Genomic DNA, 26854 nt, shown 5'->3' with positions numbered 1-26854 from the left:
GTAACGACAGAATGTATTGGGGTCAAAAAATCGTCACACAGACAGACACGGATTGGCATATTTTAGTTGTTGGATTGAATTGAATTACATACTTTAATAGTGTATAACGCAGTTCGCCATCTTGGCACTTCCAAAAACATCCAGTTTTGCTATAATTGGACAATATATTACGCCATTTTACCATTCAAACAATCAAATGTGCTGCTCACACTCAGTGTTGGGAATATCGAGATTCAGACAAAAAGGCAGCTCGTAGGTATTTTAGATTGTGCAAAACGCAAAAGACGCAAAGAGTTTATAAGTCCCTTTGAAGGAGCTGTGCTCCCACGTAATCGGAAGAATGGACGCGACAAAAAGCTGGAATTCGGCCGAGTTTCTTTATCGTCACAAAACAACTCGGGTACTCTGAAAAGCCCGTTTATCGGGCAGCAATATATATACACACATTATCCCGGAGCGTTTGCCCGGGAAAAGCGAGAGGGGGCGTGGCCGGGCGTCCTGGACGCGGCCTGGCAAGTCGAGAGCGGGCGTGGCCGGGCGTCCCGGCCGAGGCCTGGCAAGTTGAGCGCGGGCCTGCCCGGGCGTCCTGGACGAGCCCGGCATGGTGATCGCTCCGCGTCCTTGGTAGGTGCAAGGCGATTGTGTAAACCCAGCGGTAGCCGCTACACACGTCCCCCCAGAATCGACTTGCACCGGCAGGGTCAATTTGCGGGGGGTCCTGATGACCCGGCCGAAGCGACCCCTGGCGGGTCATGGGGGGGGGGGGGTCCGGTGTGGTGGTGAGCGGTCGAGTGGGGGGCACCGTGGACGGGGGGCGGCCTCGCTGCGGCGGAAGGGCCAACCGTGGCGGTTGGTCGATGTCCACGTGCGCCGGCTTGAGGCAGTCCACCGCAATCCTGTCCGACCTGCCGCCGATGTCGATGACGAACAACTTGTCGTCCCGTCGCAGGACCCGGTAGGGCCCGTCGTACGGCGGCCGGAGTGGCCCCGATGTGCGTCATGACGCACAAAAACGTACTCCGCTGTGCGAAGCGCTGGGGGGACGTAGGACTGGGGGTCACCGTGGTGGGATGTTGGCACGGGGGCAAACCGTCGGGCGGCCTCCTGGAGGTCCGAGCGCTGGTGAGCTGCGGACCAGGGACTGGTAGCGTCGGGCACGAATTCGCCCGGGACGCATAGCGCCTGGCCGTAGACAAGCTCGGCGGTGGATGCCCGGAGGTCCTCCTTGGGGGCCGTGCGGAGGCCCAAAAGGACCCACGGCAGCCGGTCGGCCCAACCGCCGTCTTGAAGGCCGGCCATGAGCGCGGCCTTCATGGAGCGGTGGAATCGCTCGCACAACCCGTTGGCTTGGGGGTGGTAGGCCGTAGTACGGTGGAGCTTGACCCCCAGGTTGCGGGCGACTGCGCCCCACAGCTCGGAGGTGAACTGCGGTCCGACGAGATGTCCGCCGGTGCGCCGAAGCGGGCGACCCAGGTGGCGATGAAAGCCTGCGCCACGTCGGCGGTGGTGGTGGAGACGAGGGGAACGGCCCCCGGCCACCTGGTGGTCCTGTCCACTATGGTGAGCAGGTGTGTGAACCCCCGTGATGGGGGGAGGGGGCCCACCAGATCCACGTTGACGTGGTCGAAACGTCGTTCGGGCATGGTGAAAGGTGCCAGCGGGGCCTGGGTGTGTCGGTGGACCTTGGCCTGTTGGCAGGCTGTGCAGGTGCTGGTCCAATCGCGGACGTCCCGTCGAAGGCCGTGCCAGACGAATCGCGCCGACACCAGCTTCTGGAAAGCTTTCCGGCCCGGGTGGGAAAGGCCGTGGAGGGAGGCGAAGATGCGGCGTTGCCAGGTAACGGGCACGATGGGGTGAGGCTGGCCTTGGGAGACGTCGCAGAGCAGGACAGTGTCCGCGAAGGGGATGTCGGCCAGGCGGAGGCCCGTGTCCGCCGCCCGGAGGGCTTGCACTGTGGAGTCAGTGGTTTGGTCCGCCGCCATAAGCGCGAAGTCCACGCCGAGGTGGACCACGTTCACGCTGGCCCGAGAAAGACAGTCGGCCACGGTGTTGTTTTTGCCGGCGACGTGCCGGATGTCCGTGGTAAACTCCGACACGGCGGAGAGGTGGCGCTGTTGGCGGGCCGACCACGGCTCCGTGACCTTGGCCATTGCGTAAACCAACGGCTTGTGGTCGACGAACGCCGTGAAGGGTCGGTCCTCCAGGAGGTGGCGGAAATGGCGAACGGCCAGGTGTAGACCGAGGAGCTCACAGTCAAACGTGCTGTATTTGAGCTCGTTCGGCCGGAGCTGCCGGCTGAAAAAAGCGAGTGGCTGCCAAACCCCGTTCACCCATTGCTCATGTACGGCACCCACCGCGTAGTCGGAGGCATCCGTGGTGAGGGCGATGGGAGCGTTGAGCACCGGGTGAGCGAGCAGTGTTGCGTCGGCGAGGGCCCGCTTTGAGCTTTGGAAGGCCGCGTCCATTGCTGTGGACCAGACGATGTCGTGCTTGGCTGGCTTGCCCCGGAGAGCTTCGTAGAGGGGCCGCATGAGTTGAGCAGCGCGGGGCATGAAGCGGTGATAGAAATTCACCATTCCCAGGAATTCTTGCAGGGCCTTTATGGAGCGGGGACGCGGAAACGTGGTGATGGCCTCGACCTTGGTTGGCAGCGGCACGGCCCCATTCTTGGTGATGTGGTGGCCCAAAAAATCAACGGCCATCGTGCCGAAGTGGCATTTGGCCGGGTTGACGATGAGGCCGTGCTCGCTGAGGCGCCCGAACAGTGTTCGGAGGTGGAGGAGGTGCTCGGCCCGGGACATGCTGGCGACGAGGATGTCGTCCAGGTAAATGAAGAGGAACGGCAGGTCACGCAGCACGCCGTCCATCAAGCGCTGGAACGCCTGAGCCGCGTTCTTGAGGCCAAACGGCATCCGTAGGAATTCGAATAAGCCGAATGGCGTGATGACGGCCGTTTTAGGGACGTCGGCCACCCTGACAGGTACCTGGTGATATCCCCGTATGAGATCGATTTTTGAAAAAATGACCCGTCCTGCCAGACGGGCGGAGAAGTCTTGGATGTGCGGGATCGGATACCTGTCGGGGGTGGTAGCGTCGTTAAGGCGGCGGTAGTCACCACATGGGCGCCAGCCGCCCCCTGGCTTTGGGACGATGTGTAGTGGCGAAGCCCACGCGCTATCGGAGCGCCGCACGATGCCGAGGTGTTCCAAAGCGTCGAACTCGGCTTTGGCCATGGCAAGTTGGCTGGGTCGAGGCAGCGGGCTCTGGCGTAGACCGGTGGGCCCGTGGTTGGTATGTGGTGCTCGATCCCATGTCGTACTGCGACGGCCGAAAACTTCGGCCGCGTGAGGGCCGGGAACTCCGTGAGCAGGCGAGCAAACTCGTTCGCCGCCGGGAGGGCGCATGCCAGCTCGGTCGGAGCGGAGCTGCTCAATGTGCATACCAGGGAGCTGAAGGTCTCGGCGTTGATGAGGCGACGCCGTTGGACGTCCACCAGCAGTCCGTGTGCGCAGAGGAAGTCGGCGCCTAGCAGAGCCATGGGCACGTTTGCGGTTCCAAACGTCCAAGTAAAGCGTTGGCCGCCGAAGCAGAGGGCGACGTTGCGCGGGCCGAAGGTGCAGATGGCCGATCCGTTGGCCACAACCAAGGAGGGGCCGCAAACCGCGGACTGCCTGTCCTGATCAGAGGCGGGTATGACGCTCAGTTGGGCGCCGGTGTCGCACAGGAAGCGCCGTCCGGACGCTTTGTCCGTGATGAAAAGTAAGTTGCCTGTGTGGCCGGCGCTCATGGCTGGTAATGAACGCCGGCCCGGCCGTTTCCCGGCCTGCCGAAGGTGCACGGGGGTCGGCATGTCCGGGCCTTCTGTCCGAACCTGGCATGATAGTAACACCACGCTTGGTCAGGTGGAGGCCCCGGTCGTCGTGCTGGAGGTGGTCGGCTCGGCATAGCGGCCGCCAATTGCGTCGGCCGTTCGGTCGTCGACCGTGCCGGGTGCTCGGGCGCAATGGGCGTTGCGTCAGACGGCGGTGGGCCCCAGGTCGCTGCTGCAATGCATTGGCCTGCCGCGGAGATTTTGTCGGCTTCCCTGGCGAAGGCGCGGGGATCCGTGATCGTCGTGCTCACCAGGGCGAGGCGTACCAGGCTAGGCAGCTGACGGAGGAACAGCCCCCGGAACAGGAATGCCGGAGAGTGCTCGCTGAGCAGCGAAAGCATGTAGTCCATTCGCTCGGACGGGCGCGTGTCGCCGAGCTCGGGCAGGTCGAGCAGGCACCGTGCGTGTTCCGCCGATGGGAGGGCGAAAGCGTCGAGGAGGAGCTTTTTAATCGCGCCGTATTTGTCAGCGGCTGGCGGGCTCTCGAAGAGGCTCAGGGCGCGGGCCGCGGTGGCTGAACTGAGCGCTGCTACCTCATGGTGGAAGCGGGTGTCGTCGGCCGTGATGCCTCGCAGGGCGAACAGGGAGTCCGCCTGGGCGAACCAAACCGCCGCGTGAGCCTCCCAGAAGGTAGGCAGTTTAAGGGCAACTGCCGTGTCCATGTCGGTAGGTCACCAATGAAGGAGCTGTGCTCCCACGTAATCGGAAGAATGGACGCGACAAAAAGCTGGAATTCGTCCGAGTTTCTTTATTGTCACAAAACAACTCGGGTACTTTGAAAAGCCCGGTTATCGGGCAGCAATATATAAACACACATTATCCTGGAGCGTTTGCCCGGGAAAGGCGAGAGGGGGCGTGGCCGGGCGTCCCGGACGCTGCCTGGTAAGTCGAGAGCGGGCGTCCCGGCCGAGGCCTGGCAAGTTGCGCGTGGGCCTGCCCGGGCGTCCTGGACGAGCCCGGCATGGTGATCGCTCCGCGTCCTTGGTAGGTGCAAGGTGATTGTGTAAACCCAGCGGGAGCCGCTACACCTTCCCATTTTTATTTTTTTATTTTTTTTGTATGCTGAATCGAGGCTCGTGAAAGAGCTAACATTTATTTCACAAACAAATCAACCAGACAAACAAAATATATAAAAAGAGGGAGTGGAAGACAAGATGGGGAGAGAAGGGGAAGCACACAAACACAACATTTGAGAGCAGGGAGATGTGTGGGAGGGAGAGGCCTTTGGGGGGAAGGCATGGGAAGGGGGGGGGGGGCGGGTGAAGTATAAAACACAAGGACACCAAGGACTTCCAGGACAGAAGTTGGTATTTCAAAAAAGTGGATTTGGGGTGAAATTAGCGGGGGTAGAAAAGATCAAGGTTTTGGATTGGGGAAGATAAGAGATGGTGGTGAACAGCTGTTTTAAAGACCTGGAGGGTGGACTGGGATTGAAGAGAGTGAGGGAGTTTGTTCCAGAGGCGGGAGAAAAGAGGAATGAAGGGGTGAAGGTGAGCAGAGAGTCTTGATTTTGGCAGTTTAACCATAAGAGGGTTGCAGGCAGATCTTGTGTGACCTGTAGTAATATTTGGGGGACAGAGCCCAGATAGAGCTGGGGGGGCAAGGCCAGAGAGGAGTCGGTAGAAGACGGAAAGACCACCAACCTGCCTGCGGTGAGTGAGTGAAAGGCCCTTGGAGTTAGTTTCATCGCTCGAGATTCCAATGATTCTGAACGCTTTGGTTTCAACAGCGTGAAGACGAGCTGGGTGTGAGGCAGAAGCACCAGCCCAGAGGGGAGAGCAGTATTTCATTGAGCTGCGGATGAAAGCCTTGTATGTGGTGAAGAGCTCAGGTGTGCCAAGGAAGGACTTCACACGACGGAGGATGCCCAGTCGGCAACTGGCTTTGGAGGCCAGATTTGAAATGTGGTTTTCCCAGGAAAGATCATGGCAGATAGTGAGACCCAAAAGCTTGAGTGACAGAACTTCTTGGAGAGGATTATTCAGAAAGTGGGTGGGAGGGTTGTCCAGTCGGTCTTTTCGGAGAGACATCGTAAGAGTGTGAGATTTGTCAGGATTGAAAGACATGTTCCACTTGTTTGCCCAGTCTGTGATTTTGGCCAGGTCTGCAGAGAGTGAGGAGGCTGCAGACTGCCGAACTGAGGGATGAGGAATGGAGCGACAGAGAGTAGAGTCATCAGCAAAGAGATAGAGAGGATTTTCAAGAGAGTCAGAGAGATCATTGATGAAGACCAGAAAAAGCACAGGGCCCAGAACACTGCCTTGAGGAACTCCAGCCTGAACAGGAAGAGGAAATGAGAGAAACCCATTCAGGGCCACACATTGACTACGACTAGAGAGGAAGTCCGCCAGCCATGCGTGGAGATTTCCATGGCTACCAAAGGAGGAGAGTTTGGTGAGCAGAGCGGGGTGCCAGACCGTATCAAAGGCACATGATATGTCAAGGGAGACAGCTCTAATTTCCTGTTTGGCATTGAGGACCTCCATCCATTGTTGAGAAAGCAGAAGCCACATGTCCAGAGTAGAGTGACCAGGTCTGAAACCAAATTGATGATCAGAGATCAAGCCATTGGAGAAGAGGAAAGATTTCATATCTGAAGCAATGATGGATTCCATGACTTTGCTGATAATTGGGAGAAGGCTGATTGGTCTGTAGTTGCTAGGATCTGTTTTTGCACCTTTTTTGTGCAAAGCGGTGATGTTGGATGATTTCCAAGCAGATGGCAGATGACCTTGAGCAAAAGAGAGGGTGAAGAGAACAGAGAGAGGGAGTGAAAGAGCGGAAGAACAGGATTTTAGGACCCGTGGGCTGATGCTGTCAGGTCCAGTTGCAGAATCAGAGTCGAGGGTTGACAGAAACTTTTCCACCTTGTCAGGAGGAAAGGACACAGAGTCCAGGAGCAGCTGGGTACGACTGGGTACGGTGGGTTCAGAGAGGGATGGGTTTGGGACACAAGATTTAGAGGTAAACACAGAGTTGAGGCATTCAGCTTTTTCACGTGCGGAGTCAGCCGTGTAGCCGTTTGAGGTGAGGGAGGGGATGGAGGGGGAACAAACACCAGAAACAGATTTGACCAGATGCCACCAGGATTTGGAAGAGGGAGACAGACAAGAGAGTTCGGTCTTGAGAACAGAGAGATATTGTTTCCTGGCTCTCCTGAGGGTGGACACACACTTGTTTAGGGCTTTGTGAAAGGAAATGAGATTTCCTTCCATTGGATTTGCCTTCCAGGAGACGAAGGCAAGTTGTTTCTGGGCAACAGCCTCACCACAAGATTCCGTGTACCATGGACGGTAGGAAGGGTATGACAACTGAAGACGAGATGGGATAAATCTGTGCATGACTTTGGAAGAATTCCCCTGATAAGTTGTGTCAGAGGCGGTAGAGATGGGAGACCAGTCCAGATGATTGATGGCTGCTTGAAGTCCGTGCCAGTTGGCATGAGTGAAATGCCAGACTCGTCGACGCTGAGGAGGCTCTCTGAGAATGGTCAGAGAGATGTCCACTTTAAGAAGCACATGATCAGATGAGCCGATTGGAGCAGAAGAAGAGCAGCAGACATTTTCAGGGAAGTTAGTCATAACCAAGTCCAGAAGAGAAGATGCTCCGTTGACTGAGATCCGGGTCGGGAAATTGACAGATTGTGTCAGTCCCAGTGAGTCGCAGAAGTCCTTTGCTGAAGAGCCATGGCTGGTGAGAGCGGTACCCACACCCAGCCAACTCGCATGGTGACAATTGAAATCATGTCATGTCATTCCCGTGTCATTTTTCTCAAGACTGCACGGGGTGAGGTGTTCTCTGAACTCGTGTACTAATGTCGTTGGAATTCGTCCACATGCACTGTTTAAATGCCTTGGTCTTGAATTTGAACATGTACAAACTCCTAAAAATATACGTGTACTAAACGAAGGCAAGAGGCTGAGATGCATCCGCTGAGCTCATCTTGGATATCGCACGGATTTCAAAGTAATACAGTGTCTAGTTTGGGGGGAAAAAAAAAAACAAAAAAACGTACAAACATTACTGCAAAGTACAAAATTAAGCCTTTTTTTTTTTACTGTCTTTTCAGCATTAATGCTTTCATTCAAAATGATTAAGATACTTATTTTCAGCATTAATGCTTTCATTCAAAATGATTAAGATAGACTTGTAATAAAACGAATGTGGATTAGTTACTGCCATTAAATAAAATGAATGATTTGTTTAGAACCTCAGGATTTTTTTTCACATTTCTTTTGAAAATGCAGTATAACAACGTTTCCATTTGTGTTCCCAAAGCTTGCAAACCTTGAAGGATGTGGGTTTAAAATAGGAAATGCATTAACCATGACTGCTTACTCATCAAAGCCATGTGTATGTTTGGTTAATCCCTCAATTGGAATAAAGAAACGTTGCTTGTTCAGACGTTTTTTTTATCGAATTGCCAAAATAACACTATTTGCGCATTACGACGTTTTCTTTAATTATTCATATTTTTCAGCTCTAGCTTCTCAAATCGAGGAGAAGCATGTTCATATAACTTCGCTAAGTCAAGTTTAGAAAACAACCATCGTTATTTATTGTAAATCCAGAAAGAATAATAAATACATAAGAAAAACTGCAGGTATGTTTACCGTCTACGATACTCGTACATATGATATATGAGGTGATACATGAGGAATCCTGACAGAATCATGAGGGCAGAAGTAATTTATCACAGCATTACATTAGTTGTAAGGTAATGCAGATAGAACAATTTTTGCAATCAACAAAAGGTTCATCGATGTGTTAACTAGCACGGGAAGCAACAAGAAGCTGAGGATTTGGGTGTTATTCTGCTCCGATGAAGGATTAATGCCCAAAATGTCAACATATTTCTGAGCCCATCCAATCTATCTGTTATTTATATACCAGTACAAAGCCCGTCAAATATGACGGGTTGGAACAGTTTATTCGACATTACAGCCTTGTGAGCATGCCAAAGTCTAAAGCCTCAGCCTTGCATCAGGGGTGCTTATGTTAGGTGTCCTTCTTTATTTATTCGACATCATACGGCCGTAAATGAACAATCGTTTTATTCTGCGTGTGTTGCACATCACATGCAGCGAATTTCACCTCCCTGAACTTTGTATTTATTGGTACGGTACTTTAAAACACTTCTGTACACCGCCCTTGAGGCTTGGCTTACAAGTCACTGTCACGGTCTACAACTCCAATAGAAGAAACGTAATTACTCTTATGGAAAATGTTTTTCGAGTTTGTTTTATCCTCAAAAATATACTGCAGTGAACAGTCATGTTCAAAGATTGGCCTTTGAAAACTCTACTCAAATCTTCCGTATGAGGGGGGGGAAAGCCATCAGTAGAAATGTACAAACACTGTATTTTATATGGTAAATACCCATCAATCCTCTTTTTTGAAAAAGGGGATTACAAAACAAAACAAGAAAAAGAGCAATCAGAGATTGCAAACCTTCGCCAGGATGTATTTTCAGTGGTTTTTAAGACTTTTGTGTTAAAACAAATATAGTGGCTGAACCACGTGACCGATGACATCATTATTATTTTTTTCTAAACCAATTACCCTCGCCAGAGGAGAGGGCATTGCATTTGAGTCAGTTTGTCTGTACAGATTAAATATGATTTTGTCTGCAACCATTGGTCCGATTAACAGGAAATTTTCACCATAGATGCAACTCCACCTGTAGCATTTTTTTATTTTTTTTTTGTATACAAGATCGAGGCTCGTGAAAGAGCCAACATTAATCACACAGAAAGACAAACCGACACATAAAACATATAACATGAGGAGTGGTAGACAAGATAGGGCGAGAGGGGGAGGAACACAAAAACAACATCTGAGAGCAGGGACATCGAGAGATCTGTGGGAGGGAGAGGGCTTTGGGGAGGGGGGAGGCATGGGAAGAGGGGGGGGGGGCAAAGATATAAAACATATGAACACTGCCAGGACTTGAAAGAACTTGGAATTTCAGACAAGGTGGATCTGGGGTGAATTAGTGGGGGTAGAAAAGATCAAGGTTTTGGATTTTATTTTATTTTTACTTTTTTTGCATACAGAATCGAGGCTCGTGAAAGAGCTAACATTTATCAAACAAACAAATCAAACAAACAAAGTATATAAAAAGGGGAGCGGCAGACAAGATGGGGAGAGAAGGGGAGGAAGCACACAAACACAACATTTGAGAGCAGGGACATCGGGAGATGTGTGGGAGGGAGAGGGCTTGGGGGGAGGCAAGACAGGTATACCAAGATATGGAGGTACACAAGACAGGTATATTTCTCCAAGGATGGAGAAAGATAAGAGATGGTGGTGAACTGCTGTTTTAAAGACCTGGAGGGAGGAGTGGGATTGAAGGGAGTGTGGGAGTTTGTTCCAGAGGCGGGAGAAAAGAGGCATGAAAGAGGGAAGGTGAGCAGAGAGCGGAGATTTCGGCAGTTTAACCATCAGAGGGTTGCTGGCAGATCTTGTGCGACCTGTCGGAATATTTGGGGGACAAAGCACAGAGAGCTGGGGGAGCAAGGCCGGAGAGGAGTCGGTTGAAGACAGAAAGACCACCTACCTGTCTGCGGTGAGTGAGTGAAAGGCCCTCGGAGATAGCTTCATCACGGGAGATTCCAATGATTCTGAAAGCTTTGGTTTCTACAGCGTGAAGCCGAGCTAGGAGTGAGGCAGGAGCACTGGCCCATAGGGGAGAACAGTGTTCCATTGAGCTGCGGATGAAAGCCTTGTATGTGGTGAGGAGCTCAGGTGTGCCGAGGAAGGACTTCGCACGACAGAGGATGCCCAGTCGGCGACTGGCTTTGGAGGCCAGCTTGGAAATGTGGTTTTCCCAAGAAAGAACATGGCAGATAAATGAGACCCAAAAGCTTGAGCGACAGAACTTCTTGGAGAGGCTTGTTGAGAAAGTAGATGGGAGGGTTGTCCAGTCGATCTTTTCGGAGAGGCAAAGTAAGAGTGTGAGATTTGTCAGGATTGAAAGACATGTTCCACTTGTGTGACCAGTCTGTAATGTTGTCCAGGTCTTCAGAGAGCGAGGAGGCTGGAGACTGCCGATCTGAGGGAAGAGGAATGGAGCAGCAGAGAGTGGAGTCATCAGCAAAGAGATGGAGAGGATTTTCCAGAGAGTCGGAGAGATCATTGATAAAGACCAGAAAAAGCACAGGGCCCAGAACACTGCCTTGGGGAACTCCAGCCTGAACAGGAAGGGGAGATGAGAGAAATCCATTCAGGGCCACACGTTGTCTTCGACCAGAGAGGAAGTCCGCAAGCCATGCATGGAGATTTCCATGGATACCACAGGAGGAGAGTTTGGTGAGCAGAGCTGGGTGCCAGACCGTATCGAAGGCATGTGATATGTCAAGGGAGACGGCTCTGATTTCCTGTTTGGCATTGAGGACCTCCATCCATTGTTGAGACAGCAGAAGCAGCATGCCCAGAGTAGAATGACCTGGTCTGAATCCAAATTGATGATCGGAGATCAAGCCATTGGAGAAGAGGAAGGATTTGATATCCGAAGCAATGACGGATTCCATGACTTTGCTGATAATTGGGAGCAGGCTGATTGGTCTGTAGTTGCAAGGATCTGTTTTTGCACCTTTTTTGTGTAAAGTGGTAATGTTTGCTGATTTCCAGGATGCTGGCAGATGACCTTGAGCAAAACAGAGGGTGAAAAGAACAGAGAGAGGGTGAGATAGAGCGGCAGAGCAGGATTTTAGGACCCGTGGGCTTATGCCGTCTGGTCCAGTTGCAGAATCAGAGTCGAGGTTTGACAAAAACTCCTCCACCTTGTCAGGAGAGAAGGACACAGAGTCCAGGAGCAGTTGGGTTCGACTGGGTAAGGTGGGAACAGAGAGAGATGGGTTTGGGACACAAGATTTTGAGGCAAACACAAAGTTGAGACATTCGGCTTTGTCACATGCAGTGTCAACTGTATAGCCATTTGAGGTAAGGGAGGGGGTGGCTGCGGAACAAACACCAGAAACGGATTTGACCAGACACCACCAGGATTTGGAGGAAGGAGACAGGTTTGAGGGTTCATTCTTGAGTGTCGAGAGATAGTGCCTCCTGGCACTCCTGAGGGTAGACACACTTGTTCCGAGCTTGGTGGAAGGAACTGAGATTGCCTTCAGTTGGATTAGCCTTCCAAGAGGCAAAGGCAAGTTGTTTCAGGGCAACTGACTCACCACAAGATTCAGTGTACCATGGATGGGAGAAAGGGTAATACAACTGAAGACGAGATGGGATAAATCTGTGCATGAGAGAGAGCAGTTTGCTTTGGAAGAATTCCCAGGATGAGTTGATGTCAGAGGCAGTTGAGATGGGAGCCCAGTCCAGATGATTGATGGCTGCTTGAAGACCGTGCCAGTCGGCCTGAGTGAAATGCCAGACTCGGTGACGCTGAGGAGGCTCTCTGAGAATGGCCAGAGAGATGTCCACTTTAACAAGCACATGATCAGAAGAACTGATTGGGGCAGAAGAAGAGAAGCAGACATTAGCAGGTAAGTTTGTCATAACAAGTCTAGAAGAGAAGATACACCATTGGCTGAGATCCGGGTCAGGAAATTGACAGATTGTGTCAATCCCAGTGAGTCGCAGAAGTCCTTTGCTGAGGTGCCATGGCTGGTGAGAGATGAACCCACACCCAGCCAGCTGGCATGATGACAGTTGAAGTCGCCACATATGAGGAAGAGAGAGTTGGGATGAGTGGATAGAAGTTGGTCCATGTTGTCAGACAGTGAAATGTAAATGGAGTCATCACTGTTTGGAGGACTGTACAAAACACATATGAACAAAAGGTGGGAGCGGAGAGGAAGCCATAGCCAGAGGTACTCCTGGGGGTGAGGTGGAGAGAGGGCAGTGCAAGGAGAGTGAGGAAGAGAGTTTTTGATAAAGATAGCCACCCCACCACCAGGTCGAGGCTCAGGTCTATCATACCGGAGGAGGGAGTACCCAGGAAGAGATATTAAGGAATCAGAGACATCTTGAAGGAGGAAAGTTTCTGTTAAGCAGATCAAGTCTGGATTGTCAGAAGCAACCTGTATGGAGAGATCAGTCAGGTTTGAGCGAATGCCCCAGATGTTTGAGGTCCATACCGTTAATGAAGAGAGAGGGGGAGCATCGGGTACAAGACAGGGGAGGGGAGAGGTAGGGTAAGATGAAGGATGAGAGGGGGAGGTAGGGAGAGCAGTTCATAGTGTGTCAGAGATTACAGAAGAGTTACAAGAAAGGGAAGGATGAGGAGAACGAAAGGTTTGATGGTGAAGGGATGAGGCACAGTGAGGGGTTGTTTGAGGGGGGGGCAGAGGAAAGTAGAAGGGGAGGAGGCAGCTTTGAGGAGGAGTAGGGGGAGGGAGAATTGGAGAGGAATGGTATGGGAGGAGATTTGAATGGGAGGGGTTGGGGGGGGAGTTTTTATGGGGAGGAGTGAGGGGGGAGTTTATGAGGGGAGGGGCAAGGGGGGAGTTTAGCAGTGTAGGGGCAAGGGGGGGATTTGGAGGGGAGGGGCAAGGGGGGAGTTCAGGAGGGGAAGGGCAAGGGGGGAGTTTAGGAGGAGGGGCAAGGGGGGAGTTTAGGAGTGTAGGGGCAAGGGGGGGGGATTTGGAGGGGAGGAGCAAGAGGGGAGTTTAGAAAGTGGATGATTAATGAAAGACGAACATTGATAAGAAATTGTGTTTATTGTGATTTTCAAGTCAGCAATCCGATTAAGAACGATGGAGGAGGGATGGAATGAATGTGAATTTAGAGCATGCAGTGATTTAGAGTTATAAGGGATTGAATTTATTTTTTTTGAAGTGGAATGAGTTGGAGAGGAAATTGAAAGAAGCCTTTTAAATATGAAGAAAAACAGCGTGTTGTAATATACCACTGAATAAAACACTGAAGGGGAAAGTTTAAACATATTTAAATAATATTTAAACAGAACCGTGAACAATCTTAAATGCACAAAATTCCAACGGGGGGAGGGCTGAGAGGGACCACCACGAGTCACCTGAACAGGGCAAAAGGTGGATGGCAAGAAGATCATGGGGGCGGGGCGAACAGCACACCTGGACAGAAGTACAGGATGAGACAACAGCACACGTGGAGAAAGGAAAATAAATGTTATTGGTTATTTATTTATTTATTTATTTATTTTGGGGGGGGGGGGGGTGGGGATTAAAAACGTCAGAGTATTATGTTCAGGGTAGAAGGGAAAAATCTAAGAGCCAAGCAAAACACGAAGTAGGGGACTTAAGCCAACAAACACAGACGGCGGTACATGGCCGTACACGAGGAGCAGAACACGATTAATTACGGTATTTGCCAGACGGTATTTAAAACGTTAGACAAGTGGTCGATGTTCGGGGAAGTTAGGGGGAGAAGAGAAAATCTAAGAAATAAGCAATACAGCGAAGGAAAGAACTTAAATTCACAAAACACCGATGGGGGGGGGAGGGAAGCCGAGAACACCAATTTTAATTGGTGTCGGATTGTTGCGGATCTCGGTTTACGGCGCTCCCCTTACCGAGGGGGGGGGGGGTTTAATCCCCTCATCTATTACACTGGCCGTCAGAGTCCTAGGAGGTATCGCGCTCCTTTGCGGGGTTGAGGTTGACCAGGGTGACTCGTCAATGGCGTCCCAGATACCTTCGCCAACCTCACCGCAAAGCAGGGCGCTACTTCTGCCCGAGCCACGGACAAGATGGAATTTTGCCGAGCAGTTTAGCAATCCGAGGTTCGAGCCGTTAGCAATAAAACTAACCCGATTCTGAGCGGTTCTAATCATGCCACAGGTATTCAATTGGGAAAAGACTAAAGCGATCGGATGAGAGGAACCAAAGAATAAGAAGGGCGAAGGAAGAACATATATGGTTTATTTGCTAACTACAAGAGGAAACGGAAGAAGGGAATATACAAGAAGGAGGAAATAAAAGGACATAGGGCAACCTTATACACTCTTATATAACACGCCCATGACAATACAAACACACTTACACGAATGGGGTGGTGGTGGTGGGAAGAAAGAGAAGGGTCCAAGCAGATGGTTCCAGGCTCCGGGTCCGCCGCGAAGAATGGCAGGCAGCTGGTGAAGGCAGATGCAGGGGAGATCGCAGATGCGGGGGAGATCGGCAGATGCGAGGAGAGAAGATCGGCAGAGGATCTGCAAACTCGAGAGAACAGCGCAGAGGCGGCGAATATAAGAACATTGCGCGGAGGATTGTTTGGGACGATCGTTTTCGATACGAACTGCCGTGGTTTTGAGAGCGTTCGGCATGCTATACGTACAGAGATCCCCCGCCCCTCTCATTTGTAAGGTCCAGTCGCAGATGCGGGGAGATCGGCTGATGCGGGGGAGAGAGCAGATGATCAAGAGAGGAGAGAAGATCGGCAGGTGATTGGCAAGCTTGAGCGAACAGCGCAGAGGCGGTGAATGATAAGAACCTTGCATGGAGGATCACTTGGGACGATCGTATGATATGAACTGCCATGGTTTTGAGAGCATTCGGCACGCTATATGTACGGAGATCCCCCGCCCCTCGCATTTGTAAGGTCCGGTCACGCGCCAACGACACCAGCTGCCTGCCATTCTTCACGGCGGACCCGGAGCCTGGAAACATCTGCTCGGATCCTTCTCTTCCTTCTCACCACCACCACCCCATTCGTGTAAGTGTGTTTGTATCGTCATGGGTGTGTTATATAAGAGTGTATAAGGTTGCCCTATGTCCTTTTATTTCCCTCTTTTGTATATTCTTCTTGCCTTTCATTTCCTCTTTTAGATAGTTAATAAACCATATTTGTTCTTCCTTCACCCTTATTATTCTTTCGTTGCCTCTCGTCCGATCGTCTTTGTCTTTTCCCCATTGAATATCGGTGGCACGATATAGAAACCGCTCAGAATCGGGTTAGTCTTTTTGCTAACGCCTCGGATCGTGGATTGCTAAACCGCTCGGCAATTACCATCACATCCGCGGTTCGAGCAGGGACTCATCTCCCTGCTTTGCGGAGATTGGTGAAGGTATTTGGGAAACCTTTGACCAATCACCCTGGCCAATTTCATCCCGCAAAGGAGTGGGATAGTTCCAGGACCGGAGATGGCCAGCTTAACAAGACAAGGGGATTAACCCCCCTTGCTAACGGGAGTGCCGTACTTCGAGATCCGTAACAATTGCCTTAACAATGTGTAACATCAACAGATCCGTAACAATTGACACCAATTTTAATGATAATTATGATGTCATAGGTCACGTGCTTCGGCCGCCATCTTGGAAAAATCGAAAAACTTTGCACCTCCATATCTCGGAAAGCGCTGAATAGAAAAAATTGAGACATGGCTCATTGGAAAGAACTCTCCATGGGGAATAAAACATGTTAATGTTGATGTCATAGGTGTATCAGGGTTGTATCCAAGGGGGTTGTGTCAAAGCATGTCCAATGAAAGTGGGGTTGTATCAAAAGCAGGGTTTAATGAAACCGGGAAGGTGGAGGAAACCGGTCATCACTGCCAGCAGTTGTAAAGTGGCAGTTCTAATTTTCTTTTATTATTCCCTTGTCTGTATACGAGTCGGAATAGAGGATCCTCAACCTAGGAATTTTAGTTTTACCTCAATCCTTTTTCATTTTTTTGTATTTTTTTTTTTTTTTTTTTTTTGTATACAAGATCGAGGCTCGTGAAAGAGCGAACATTAATCACACAGAAAGACAAACAGACACACAAAACAAATAACATCGGGAGCGGTAGACAAGATGGGGAGAGGAGGAAGGACACAAACAACATTTGAGAGCAGGGACCGAGAGACATGGAAACATCGAGAGAACTGTGGGAGGGAGAGGGCTTTGGGGGGAAGGCATGGGAAGGGGTGGGGGGGGGGGGTGGGAGAGGTATGAAACATATGGACACTGCCAAGACTTCCAGGAAAGAAGTTGGAATTTCAAACAAGGTGGATCTGGGGTGAATTAGTGGGGGTAGAAAAGATCAATGTTTTGGATGGGGGAAGATAAGAGATGGTGGTGAACAGCTGTTTTGAAGACCTGGAGGGAGGAGTGTGATTGAAGTGAGTGTGGGAGTTTGTTCCAGAGGCGGGAGAAAAGAGGAATGAAAGAGTGAAGGTGAGCAGAGAGCCGAGATTTCGGCAGTTTAACCATCAGAGGGTGGCTGGCAGATCTTGTGCGACCTGTAGGAATATTTGGGGGACAGAGCACAGAGAGAGCTGGGGGAGCAAGGCCGGAGAGGAGTCGGTAGAAGACAGAAAGACCACCTACCTGCCTGCGGTGAGTGAGTGAAAGGCCCTCAGAGATAGCTTCATCGCGGGAGATTCCAATGATTCTGAAAGCTTTGGATTCAACAGCGTGAAGCCGAGCCAGGTGTGAGGCAGGAGCACCGGCCCATAGGGGAGAACAGTATTCCATTGAGCTGCGGATGAAAGCCTTGTATGTGGTGAGGAGCTCAGGTGTGCCTAGGAAGGACTTCACACGACGGAGGATGCCCAGTCGGCGACTGGCTTTGGAGGCCAGCTTGGAAATGTGGTTTTCCCAAGAAAGATCATGGCAGATGGTGAGACCCAAAAGCTTGAGCGACAGAACTTCTTGGAGAGGATTGTTGAGAAAGTAGATGGGAGGGTTGTCCAGTCGATCTTTTCGGAGAGACATAGTAAGAGTGTGAGATTTGTCAGGATTGAAAGACATGTTCCACATGTTTGACCAGTCTGTGATTTTGTCCAGGTCTTCAGAGAGTGAGGAGGCTGCAGACTGCCGATCTGAGGGAAGAGGAATGGAGCGGCAGAGAGTGGAGTCATCAGCAAAGAGATACAGAGGATTTTCCAGAGAGTCGGAGAGATCATTGATAAAGACCAGAAAAAGCACAGGGCCCAGCACACTGCCTTGGGGAACTCCAGCCTGAACGGGAAGGGGAGATGAGAGAAATCCATTCAGGGCCACACGTTGACTACGACCAGAGAGGAAGTCCGCAAGCCATGCATGGAGATTTCCATGGATACCATAGGAGGAGAGTTTGGTGAGCAGAGCTGGGTGCCAGACCGTATCGAAGGCACGTGATATGTCAAGGGAGACGGCTCTGATTTCCTGTTTGGCATTGAGGACCTCCATCCATTGTTGAGACAGCAGAAGCAGCATGTCCAGAGTAGAGTGACCTGGTCTGAAACCAAATTGATGATCAGAGATCAAGCCATTGGAGAAGAGGAAAGATTTCATATCCGAAGCAATGATGGATTCCATGACTTTGCTGATAATTGGGAGCAGGCTGATTGGTCTGTAGTTGCAAGGATCTGTTTTTGCACCTTTTTTGTGTAAAGCGGTAATGTTTGCTGATTTCCAGGATGCTGGCAGATGACCTTGGGCAAAAGATAGGGTGAAAAGAACAGAGAGAGTGTGAGATAGAGTGGCAGAGCAGGATTTTAGGACCCGTGGGCTGATGCCATCTGGTCCAGTTGCAGAATCAGAGTCGAGGTTTGACAAAAACTCCTCCACCTTGTCAGGAGAGAAGGTCACAGAGTCCAGGAGCAGTTTGGTTCGACTGGGAAAGGTGGGAACAGAGAGAGATGGGTTTGGGACTAAGGATTTTGAGGCAAACACAGAGTTGAGGCATTCGGCTTTGTCACGTGCGATGTCAACTGTGTGGCCATTTGAGGTAAGGGAGGGGATGGAGGGGGAACAAACACCAGAAACGGATTTGACCAGACGCCACCAGGATTTGGAGGAAGGAGACAGGTTTGAGAGTTCATTCTTGAGTGAGGAGAGATAGTGCTTCCTGGCACTCCTGAGGGTAGACACACACTTGTTCCGAGCTTGGTGGAAGGAACTGAGATTTCCTTCAGTTGGATTAGCCTTCCAAGAGGCAAAGGCAAGTTGTTTCAGGGCAACTGCCTCACCACAAGATTCAGTGTACCATGGACGGGAGGAAGGGTAAGACAACTGAAGGTGAGATGGGATAAATCTGTGCATGAGAGAGAACAGTTTGCTTTGGAAGAATTCCCAGGAAGAATTGATGTCAGAGGCAGTGGAGATGGGAGACCAATCCAGACGATTGATGGCTGCTTGAAGACCGTCCCAGTCGGCCTGAGTGAAATGCCAGACTCGTCGACGCTGAGGAGGCTCTCTGAGAATGGCCAGAGAGATGTCCACTTTGACAAGCACATGATCAGAAGAACCGATTGGAGCAGAAGAAGAGCTGCAGACATTAGCAGGGAAGTTAGTCATAACCAAGTCTAGAAGAGAAGATACTCCATTGGCTGAGATCCGGGTCGGGAAATTGACAGATTGTGTCAATCCCAGTGAGTCACAGAAGTCCTTTGCTGAGGTGCCATGACTGGTGAGAGAGGAACCCACACCCAACCAGGTGGCATGATGACAATTGAAGTCACCACATATGAGGAAGAGAGAGTTGGGATGAGTGGATAGAAGTTGGTCCATGTTGTCAGACAGTGAAATGTAGATGGAGTCATCACTGTTTGGGGGACGGTACAGAACACATATGAACAAAAGGTGGGAGCGGAGAGGAAGCCGCAGCCAGAGGTACTCCTGGGGGTGAGGAGGAGAGAGGGCAGTGCAAGGAGAGTGAGGAAGAGAGTTTTTGATAAAGATAGCCACCCCACCACCAGGCCGAGGCTCAGGTCTATCATACCGGAGGAGGGAGTAACCAGGAAGAGATATTAAGGAATCAGAGACATCTTGAAGGACGAAAGTCTCTGTTAAGCAGATCAAGTCTGGATTGTCAGAAGCAACCTGTATGGAGAGATCAGTCAGGTTAGAGCGAAGGCCCCGGATGTTTGAGGTCCATACCGTTAATGAAGAGAGAGGGGGAGCATCGGGTACAGGACAGGGGAGGGGAGGAGTAGGGTAAGATGACGGATGAGAGGGGGAGGTAGAGAGAGCAGTTGTTAGTGTGTCAGCGATTGCAGAAGAGTTCCAAGAAAGGGAAGGATGAGGAGGATGAAAGGTTTGAAGGTGAAGGGATGAGGCACAGTGAGGGGTTGTTTGAGGGGGGGCAGAGGAAAGAAGAAGGTTGGGGGGGGTGGAGGTATGAGATAGAAGGGAGACGAAGTGGGGAGGAGGCAGCTTTGAGGAGGAGGGGGGAGGAGGGAGAATTGGAGAGGAATGGTATGGGGGGGAGATTTGAATGGGAGGGGTTGGGGGGGAGTTTTGAAGGGGAGGAGTGAGGGGGGAGTTTAGGAGGGGAAGGGCAAGGGGGGAGTTCAGGAGTGGAAGGGCAAGGGGGGAGTTCAGGAGTGGAGGGGTAGGGGGGGAGTTTAGGAGTGTAGGTGCAAGGGGAGGGATTTGGATGGGAGGGGCAAGAGGGGAGTTTAGAAAGTGGATGATTAATGAAAGACGAACATTGAAAACAAATTGGGTTTGTTGTGATTTTCAAGTTAGCAATCCGGTTCAGAATGATGGAGGAGGGATGGAATGAATGTGAATTTAGACCATGTAGTGAGGGAGACGTATAAGATATTGAATTTCTTTTTTTTGAGGTGGAATGAGTTGGAGAGGAAATTGAGAAAAGCCTTTTAAATAGGAAGAAAAACAGCGTGTTGTAAAATACCACTGAGTAAAACACTGAAGGGGAAAGGTTATACATATTTAAATACTATTTAAACAGAACCGTGAACAATCTTATGTGCACAAAAATACCAACGGGGGGAGAGCCGAGAGGGACCACCACGAGTCACGTGAAGGGCAAACGGTGTATTGATTTTCCTTAAATCATTATTTGTTGAATTCGACTTTTCTTGTCCTGGTTTATGTGTCTGTGGGGATCGGATAACCCCTGCGTGTGTTCCCGATCAGGTAAGACCTTGAACCATCCCACGCATGTCACTGCCACCAAGTTGGGTATACAACTAGGAGGTAAAGCTCATTTTGGCCATTTGTCCTCTTGGGGTCCAGGACACGAAATATGTTATTTCCCATGAAGAGTACTTTACAATGAGCTACCTTTCATTTTTTTTTTCCATGGAGCGGTTTGTCATAGAGGTGCAAAGTTTTTCGGTTTTTCCAAGATGGCGCTGGTACCACGTGACTTATGACGTCATAATTATCATTTAAAATTTCTACATGAGGAGGTGCTCCGATGGTGAAAATGTTGTGTCAATCGGATCAATGGTTGCAGAGAAAATGAATTTTAAAGTAATAACCCCGCAAAATTCTGGCGGATGGGACAGACATACATACATACATACATACATACATACATACATACATACATAAAACATACGGACAGACGAATTCTGTTCTCAACGGAATTGCCCTACAGGCTACGCCTGAAAAAAACAAAAACTTTTCCATCGTGATTAACACCATTATCAACATTTGGTTGAGAAAATTCAGGCCCATGTTTTCAAAACCATACTTTATTGTATACCACAAAAACACCAGAAGTTCAGTACAGATACCAGTCATTGATTGCATTTTCTTTGGCAATTTGTAATTCAGTGCAACATTGGACTGTAATACATTACATATAAACACCAATATTTGAAGAAAATAAAAATAAAATTTAAGAAAAAAAAGAAAAAAGTCATAATTGCTCCCCAACATTGAAAAATATGCCTTTCCCATTATAATCCACCAAATACCTTTCCTCAGACATGTAACAATGCTTGATCAGAACAGCTCAATAAATTTTAACCTTGAAAACAGACATGCACAATTGCAAAGATAAAATTTGCAATCATATTTATATGAAGCTGGAGCAGTGTCGACAACATAGGTACATTATAGTTTCTCTTGAGCAGCACCAAAGAATTGCATGAAGACCCCTCACCCAAGAATAATTTTCTCTGCAGAGTAATTCTGTAAAGAGAAACATCGGAAATTGTTACAAAACATGTAGTTCAACTTTTGCTGAAAATATGAAAAATATTTAAAATCCAGCTACACTGCCATCATGCAGCAACATCTACTACTCTTCGACCACAATAACAACAAACAAGGATTCGGAAAAAGCAAAGATGAGATAACGCAGTTGCACATTGTCAAAAAGTATATAATAAAGCCTTAAACATCATTTGAATTTTCAGTAACATGAATGATATAGAAGCATCCAAATGAAGGATGACTTGTTAATCATGGGTAAAGGTTTGCATTACTTTTTGGGTCTTTTTGTGAGTTATAAATAATTTCCAAGTATCATTTGAAAATGTCATAACAGCAGCTTTTGGAAATTTAGTTTACATAAATCATGCCAACAATTCATACCACCCGAAAGTAAATGTTAAATACTGCGTTAAACTTGTAAGACTGCAAAATTTGATCAAAAATCAATTCATGCAATATCTAAACTTTCCAAGTACATAAGCATAAAACAACAGCAATCAGAGATTGCAGACCCTCACCAGGATGTGTTTTTACTGGTTTGTAAGGCTTTTTTGTGTTAAAACAAATATGGCGGCCGAACCACGTGACTGATGAAATTATCTTTCTTTCACCCACCAATTTATCCCTAGATGACGCTCAAGAAATTTCATCTTGATCGGATGAAGTTTTGTACTTGTCGAATTATGACGTCATAATGGAGGCACCTATGACATCATCATTTACATATGTTATTCCCCATGGAGAGTTCTTTACAATGAGCCATGATTCCATTTTTTCTATGGAGCGCTTTCGGAGATAGAGGTGCAAGGTTTTTCGGTTTTTCCAAGATGGCGCTTGTACCACATGAACTATGATATCATAATTAACAGGAAAAAAAATGATACTGAAGGAGATGCACCTGTGGTGAAAATTTCCTGTCAATTGGACCAATGATTGCAGAGAAAATCATATTTATTCTGTGTGGACAAACAGAAACAAATGAAAAATCACTCATAGAGTGACATTTGGCAAAAGAGAATAAAGCAGAATGGCACTCAGTAGAGCATCCTTTTTACCTCACAAATAATTGGTGGTTGAATTCAGTGACCTGATATGCAAATAGTTTTCAAATTATAAGTTAATAGGATGAAAATTGACAATTTTAGAAATTTGGCCTATGTTGACCTTTTGGCCTATATTGACCTCAAAAATTGTTTGGTGGTTGGTTTCTGTAAGCTGATATGTAAATCCTATTCATATTTCAAGTCAATCGGATGAAAATTGAGCATTTTAGAAAATCGTAAAAAAGTGGTTGACCTTTTGTCTATGTTGACCTTGAGACCTATGTTGATCGCACAAATAGTTGGTGGTTAAATTCAGTTAGCTGATATGAAAATCCTATTCAAATTTCAAGTCAATCGGATGAAAATTGAGGATTTTAGAAATGTGAAAAGGTTGTTGACCTTTTGGCCTATGTTGACCTTTTGGCCTATGTTTATCTCCAAAATAGTTGGTGGTTGAATTCTGTTAGCTGATATGTAAAATGTAAATCCTATTCAAATCTCAAATTAATCAGCTGAAAATTGAGGATTTTAGAAATAAGAAAAAAGTGGTTGACCGTTTGACCTTAAAAATGTATAGGATTTTGTCAGACCACGAACTCTACTATTAGGTGAAATTTCATGAAGATCTGTTTAAAATTGTGACCTGTAGGATGTATAAGTGAGCGGACAGACAAACACACAAACGCACACAAACTGGAGTGATCAACATTCTTGTCAAAAAATGTCTTTTTTGCCAAAGTAACAAACAGACAGTCAAATAGACAAACAGACAGACAAACAGACAGACAGAGACAAACAGACAAACAGACAGACAAACAGACAGATGAAAAATCGGTCAGAGACCGAGGACTTGCCGGAATTTACTTTTTTATCGGCCATTTAGGACAAATATGGCGGCCGAACCACGTGACCGATGATGTCATCATGAACATATTTTATTCCCCATGGAGAGTTCTTTACAATGAGCCATGTCTCAATTTTTTATATTGAGCATTTTTGGAGATATGGAGGTGCAACGTTTTTCGGTTTTTCCAAGATGGCGGCCGAACCACGTGACCTATGACGCCATCATTAACATATTTTATTCCCCATGGAGAGTTCTTTACAATGAGTCACGTCTCAATTTTTTCTATTCAGCACTTTGGGAGATATGGAGGTGGTAGGTTTTTCGGTTTTTCCAAGATGGCGGCCGAACTACGTAACTGATGACGTCATCATTAACATATTTTATTCCCCATCAAGAGTTCTTTACAATGAGCCATGTCTCAATTTTTTCTATTCAGTACTTTCAGAGATATGGAGGTGCAAAGTTTTTAGGTTTTTCCAAGATGGCGGCCGAACCACGTGACTGATGACGTCATCATTAACATATTTTATTCCCCATGGAGAGTTCTTTACAATGAGCCATGTCTCAATTTTTTCTGTTCTGTACTTTCGGAGATATAGCGGTGCAAACTTTTTCCAAGATGGCGGCCGAACCACGTGACCAATGACGTCATCACTAACATTTTATTCCCCATGGAGAGTTCTTTACAATGAGCCATGTCTCAATTTTTTCTGTTCAGCACTTTTGGAGATATAGTGGTGCAAAATTTTGCCATTTTCCAAGATGGCGGCCGAACCACGTGACTGATGACGTCATCATTAACATATTTTATTACCCATGGAGAGTTCTTTACAATGAGCCATGTCTCAATTTTTTCTGTTCAGCACTTTTGGAGATTTTGTGGTGCAAAGTTTTGCCGTTTTTCCAAGATGGCGGCCGACCACGTGACTGATGATGTCATCATTAACATATCTTATTCCCCATGGAGAGTTCTTTACAATGAGCCATGTCTCAATTTTTTCTGTTCAGTACTTTCGGAGATATAGAAGTGCAAAGTTTTTCGGTTTTTCCAAGATGGCGGCCGAACCACGTGACCGATGACGTCATTAACATATTTTATTCTCCATGGAGTGTTCTTTACAATGAGCCATGTCTCAATTTTTTCTGTTCAGCACTTTTGGAGATATAGTGGTGCAAAGTTTTGCCGTTTTTCCAAGATGGCGGCCGACCACGTGACTGATGACGTCATCATTAAGATATTTTATTCCCCATGGAGAGTTCTTTACAATGAGCCATGTCTCAATTTTTTCTGTTCAGTACTTTTGGAGATATAGCGGTGCAATTTTTTTGCCGTTTTTCCAAGATGGCGGCCGAATCACGTGACCTATGACGTCATCATTAACATATTTCATTCCCCATGGAGAGTTCTTTACAATGAGCCATGTCTCAATTTTTTCTGTTCAGTACTTTTGGAGATATGGAGGTGCAAATTTTTTCGGTTTTTCCAAGATGGCGGCCGAACCACGTGACTGATGACGTCATCATTAACATGTTTTATTCCCCATGGAGAGTTCTTCACAATGAGCCATGTCTCAATTTTTTCAGTTCAGCACTTTGAGATATCGAGGTGCAATTTTTTTCGGTTTTTCCAAGATGGCGGCCGAACCACGTGACCGATGACGTCATCATTTGGGCACAGTATATTAGAGGGCAAGACCAATATGTGTGCCAAGTTTGGCGATTCTACGTGCAACGGTGTAGACGTAGTGCTGCAAACAGACAAACAGACAGACAGATGAAAAATCGGTCAGAGACCGAGGACTTGCCGGAATGTACTTTTTTATCGGCCATTTAGGACAAATATGGCGGCCGAACCACGTGACCGATGACGTCATCATTAACACATTTTATTCCCCATGGAGAGTTCTTTACAATGAGCCATGTCTCAATTTTTTCTGTTCAGGACTTTTGGAGATGTGGAGGTGCAGAGTTTTTCGGTTTTTCCAAGATGGCGGCCGACCACGTGACTGATGACGTCATCATTAACATATTTTATTCCCCATGTAGAGTTCTTTACAATGAGCCATGTCTCAATTTTTTCTGTTCAGCACTTTTGGAGATATAGTGGTGAAATTTTTTGCCGTTTTTCCAAGATGGCGGCCGACCACGTGACATATGACGTCATCATTAACATATTTTATTCCCCATGGAGAGTTCTTTACAATGAGCCAAGTCTCAATTTTTTCTGTTCAGCACTTTTGGAGATATAGTGGCGCAACGTTTTTCGGTTTTTCCAAGATGGCGCCAGAACCACGTGACTGATGACGTCATCATTTACGTATTTTATTCGCCATGGAGAGTTCTTTACAATGAGCCATGTCTCAATTTTTTCTGTTCAGTACTTTCGGAGATATAGAGGTGCAAAGTTTTTCGGTTTTTCCAAGATGGCGGCCGAACCACGTCACCGATGACGTCATCAATTGGGCACAGTCTATTCCAGGGCAAGACCAATATGTATGCAAAGTTTGGCGATTCTACGTGCAACGGTGTAGACGCAGTGCTGCAAACAGACAGACAGAAAAACAGACAAACAGACAGATGAAAAATCGGTCAGAGACCGAGGACTTGCCGGAATGTACTTTTTTATTGGCCATTGAGGACAAATATGGCGGCCGAACCACGTGACCGATGACGTCATCATTAACATATTTTATTCCCCATGGAGAGTTCTTTACAATTAGGCATGTCTCAATTTTTTCTATTCAGCACTTTTGGACACATAGAGGTGCTAAGTTTTTCGGTTTTTCCAAGATGGCGGCCGAACCACGTGACATATGACGTCATCATTAACAAATTTTATTCCCCATGGAGAGTTCTTTACAATGAGCCATGTCTAAATTTTTTCTGTTCAGCACTTTTGGAGATATAGTGGTGCAAAGTTTTGCCGTTTTTCCAAGATGGCGGCCGACCACGTGACATATGACATCAGCATTAACATATTTTATTCCCCATGGAGAGTTGTTTACAATGAGCCATGTCTCAATTTTTCTATTCAGGACTTTTGGAGATATAGTGGTGCAAAGTTTTGCCGTTTTTCCAAGATGGCGGCCGACCACGTGACATATGACGTCATCATTAACATATTTTATTCCCCATGGAGAGTTCTTTACAATGAGCCATGTCTCAATTTTTTCTGTTCAGCACTTTTGGAGATACAGAAGTACAAATTTTTTCGGTTTTTCCAAGATGGCGACCGAACCACGTGACTGATGACGTCATCATTTACATATTTTATTCCCCATGGAG

At 48.1% G+C, this 26854-nt stretch overlaps 1 protein-coding gene across 2 annotated transcripts in view; it reads right to left on the bottom strand.

Annotated features, from left to right (window-relative positions):
- Window positions 1-21197: 21197 nt before the first annotated feature.
- The window catches only part of LOC137423207 (myoferlin), a 213775-nt gene continuing 208118 nt past the window's right edge, over window positions 21198-26854 (bottom strand). For both annotated transcript variants that reach the window (XM_068110102.2, XM_068110103.2), the window contains exon 54: window positions 21198-21655. In XM_068110102.2, the coding sequence (XP_067966203.2) occupies window positions 21623-21655 (33 nt within the window). In that variant the 3' untranslated portion in view covers window positions 21198-21622. The remainder of the gene's footprint in view (window positions 21656-26854) is intronic.

The sequence above is a fragment of the Myxine glutinosa genome, chromosome 3 (assembly GCF_964187855.1).
Source record: "Myxine glutinosa chromosome 3, kmMyxGlut1.1, whole genome shotgun sequence".
NCBI classification, from domain to species: domain Eukaryota; kingdom Metazoa; phylum Chordata; class Myxini; order Myxiniformes; family Myxinidae; genus Myxine; species Myxine glutinosa.
This window is presented reverse-complemented; position numbering and strand designations above follow the sequence as displayed.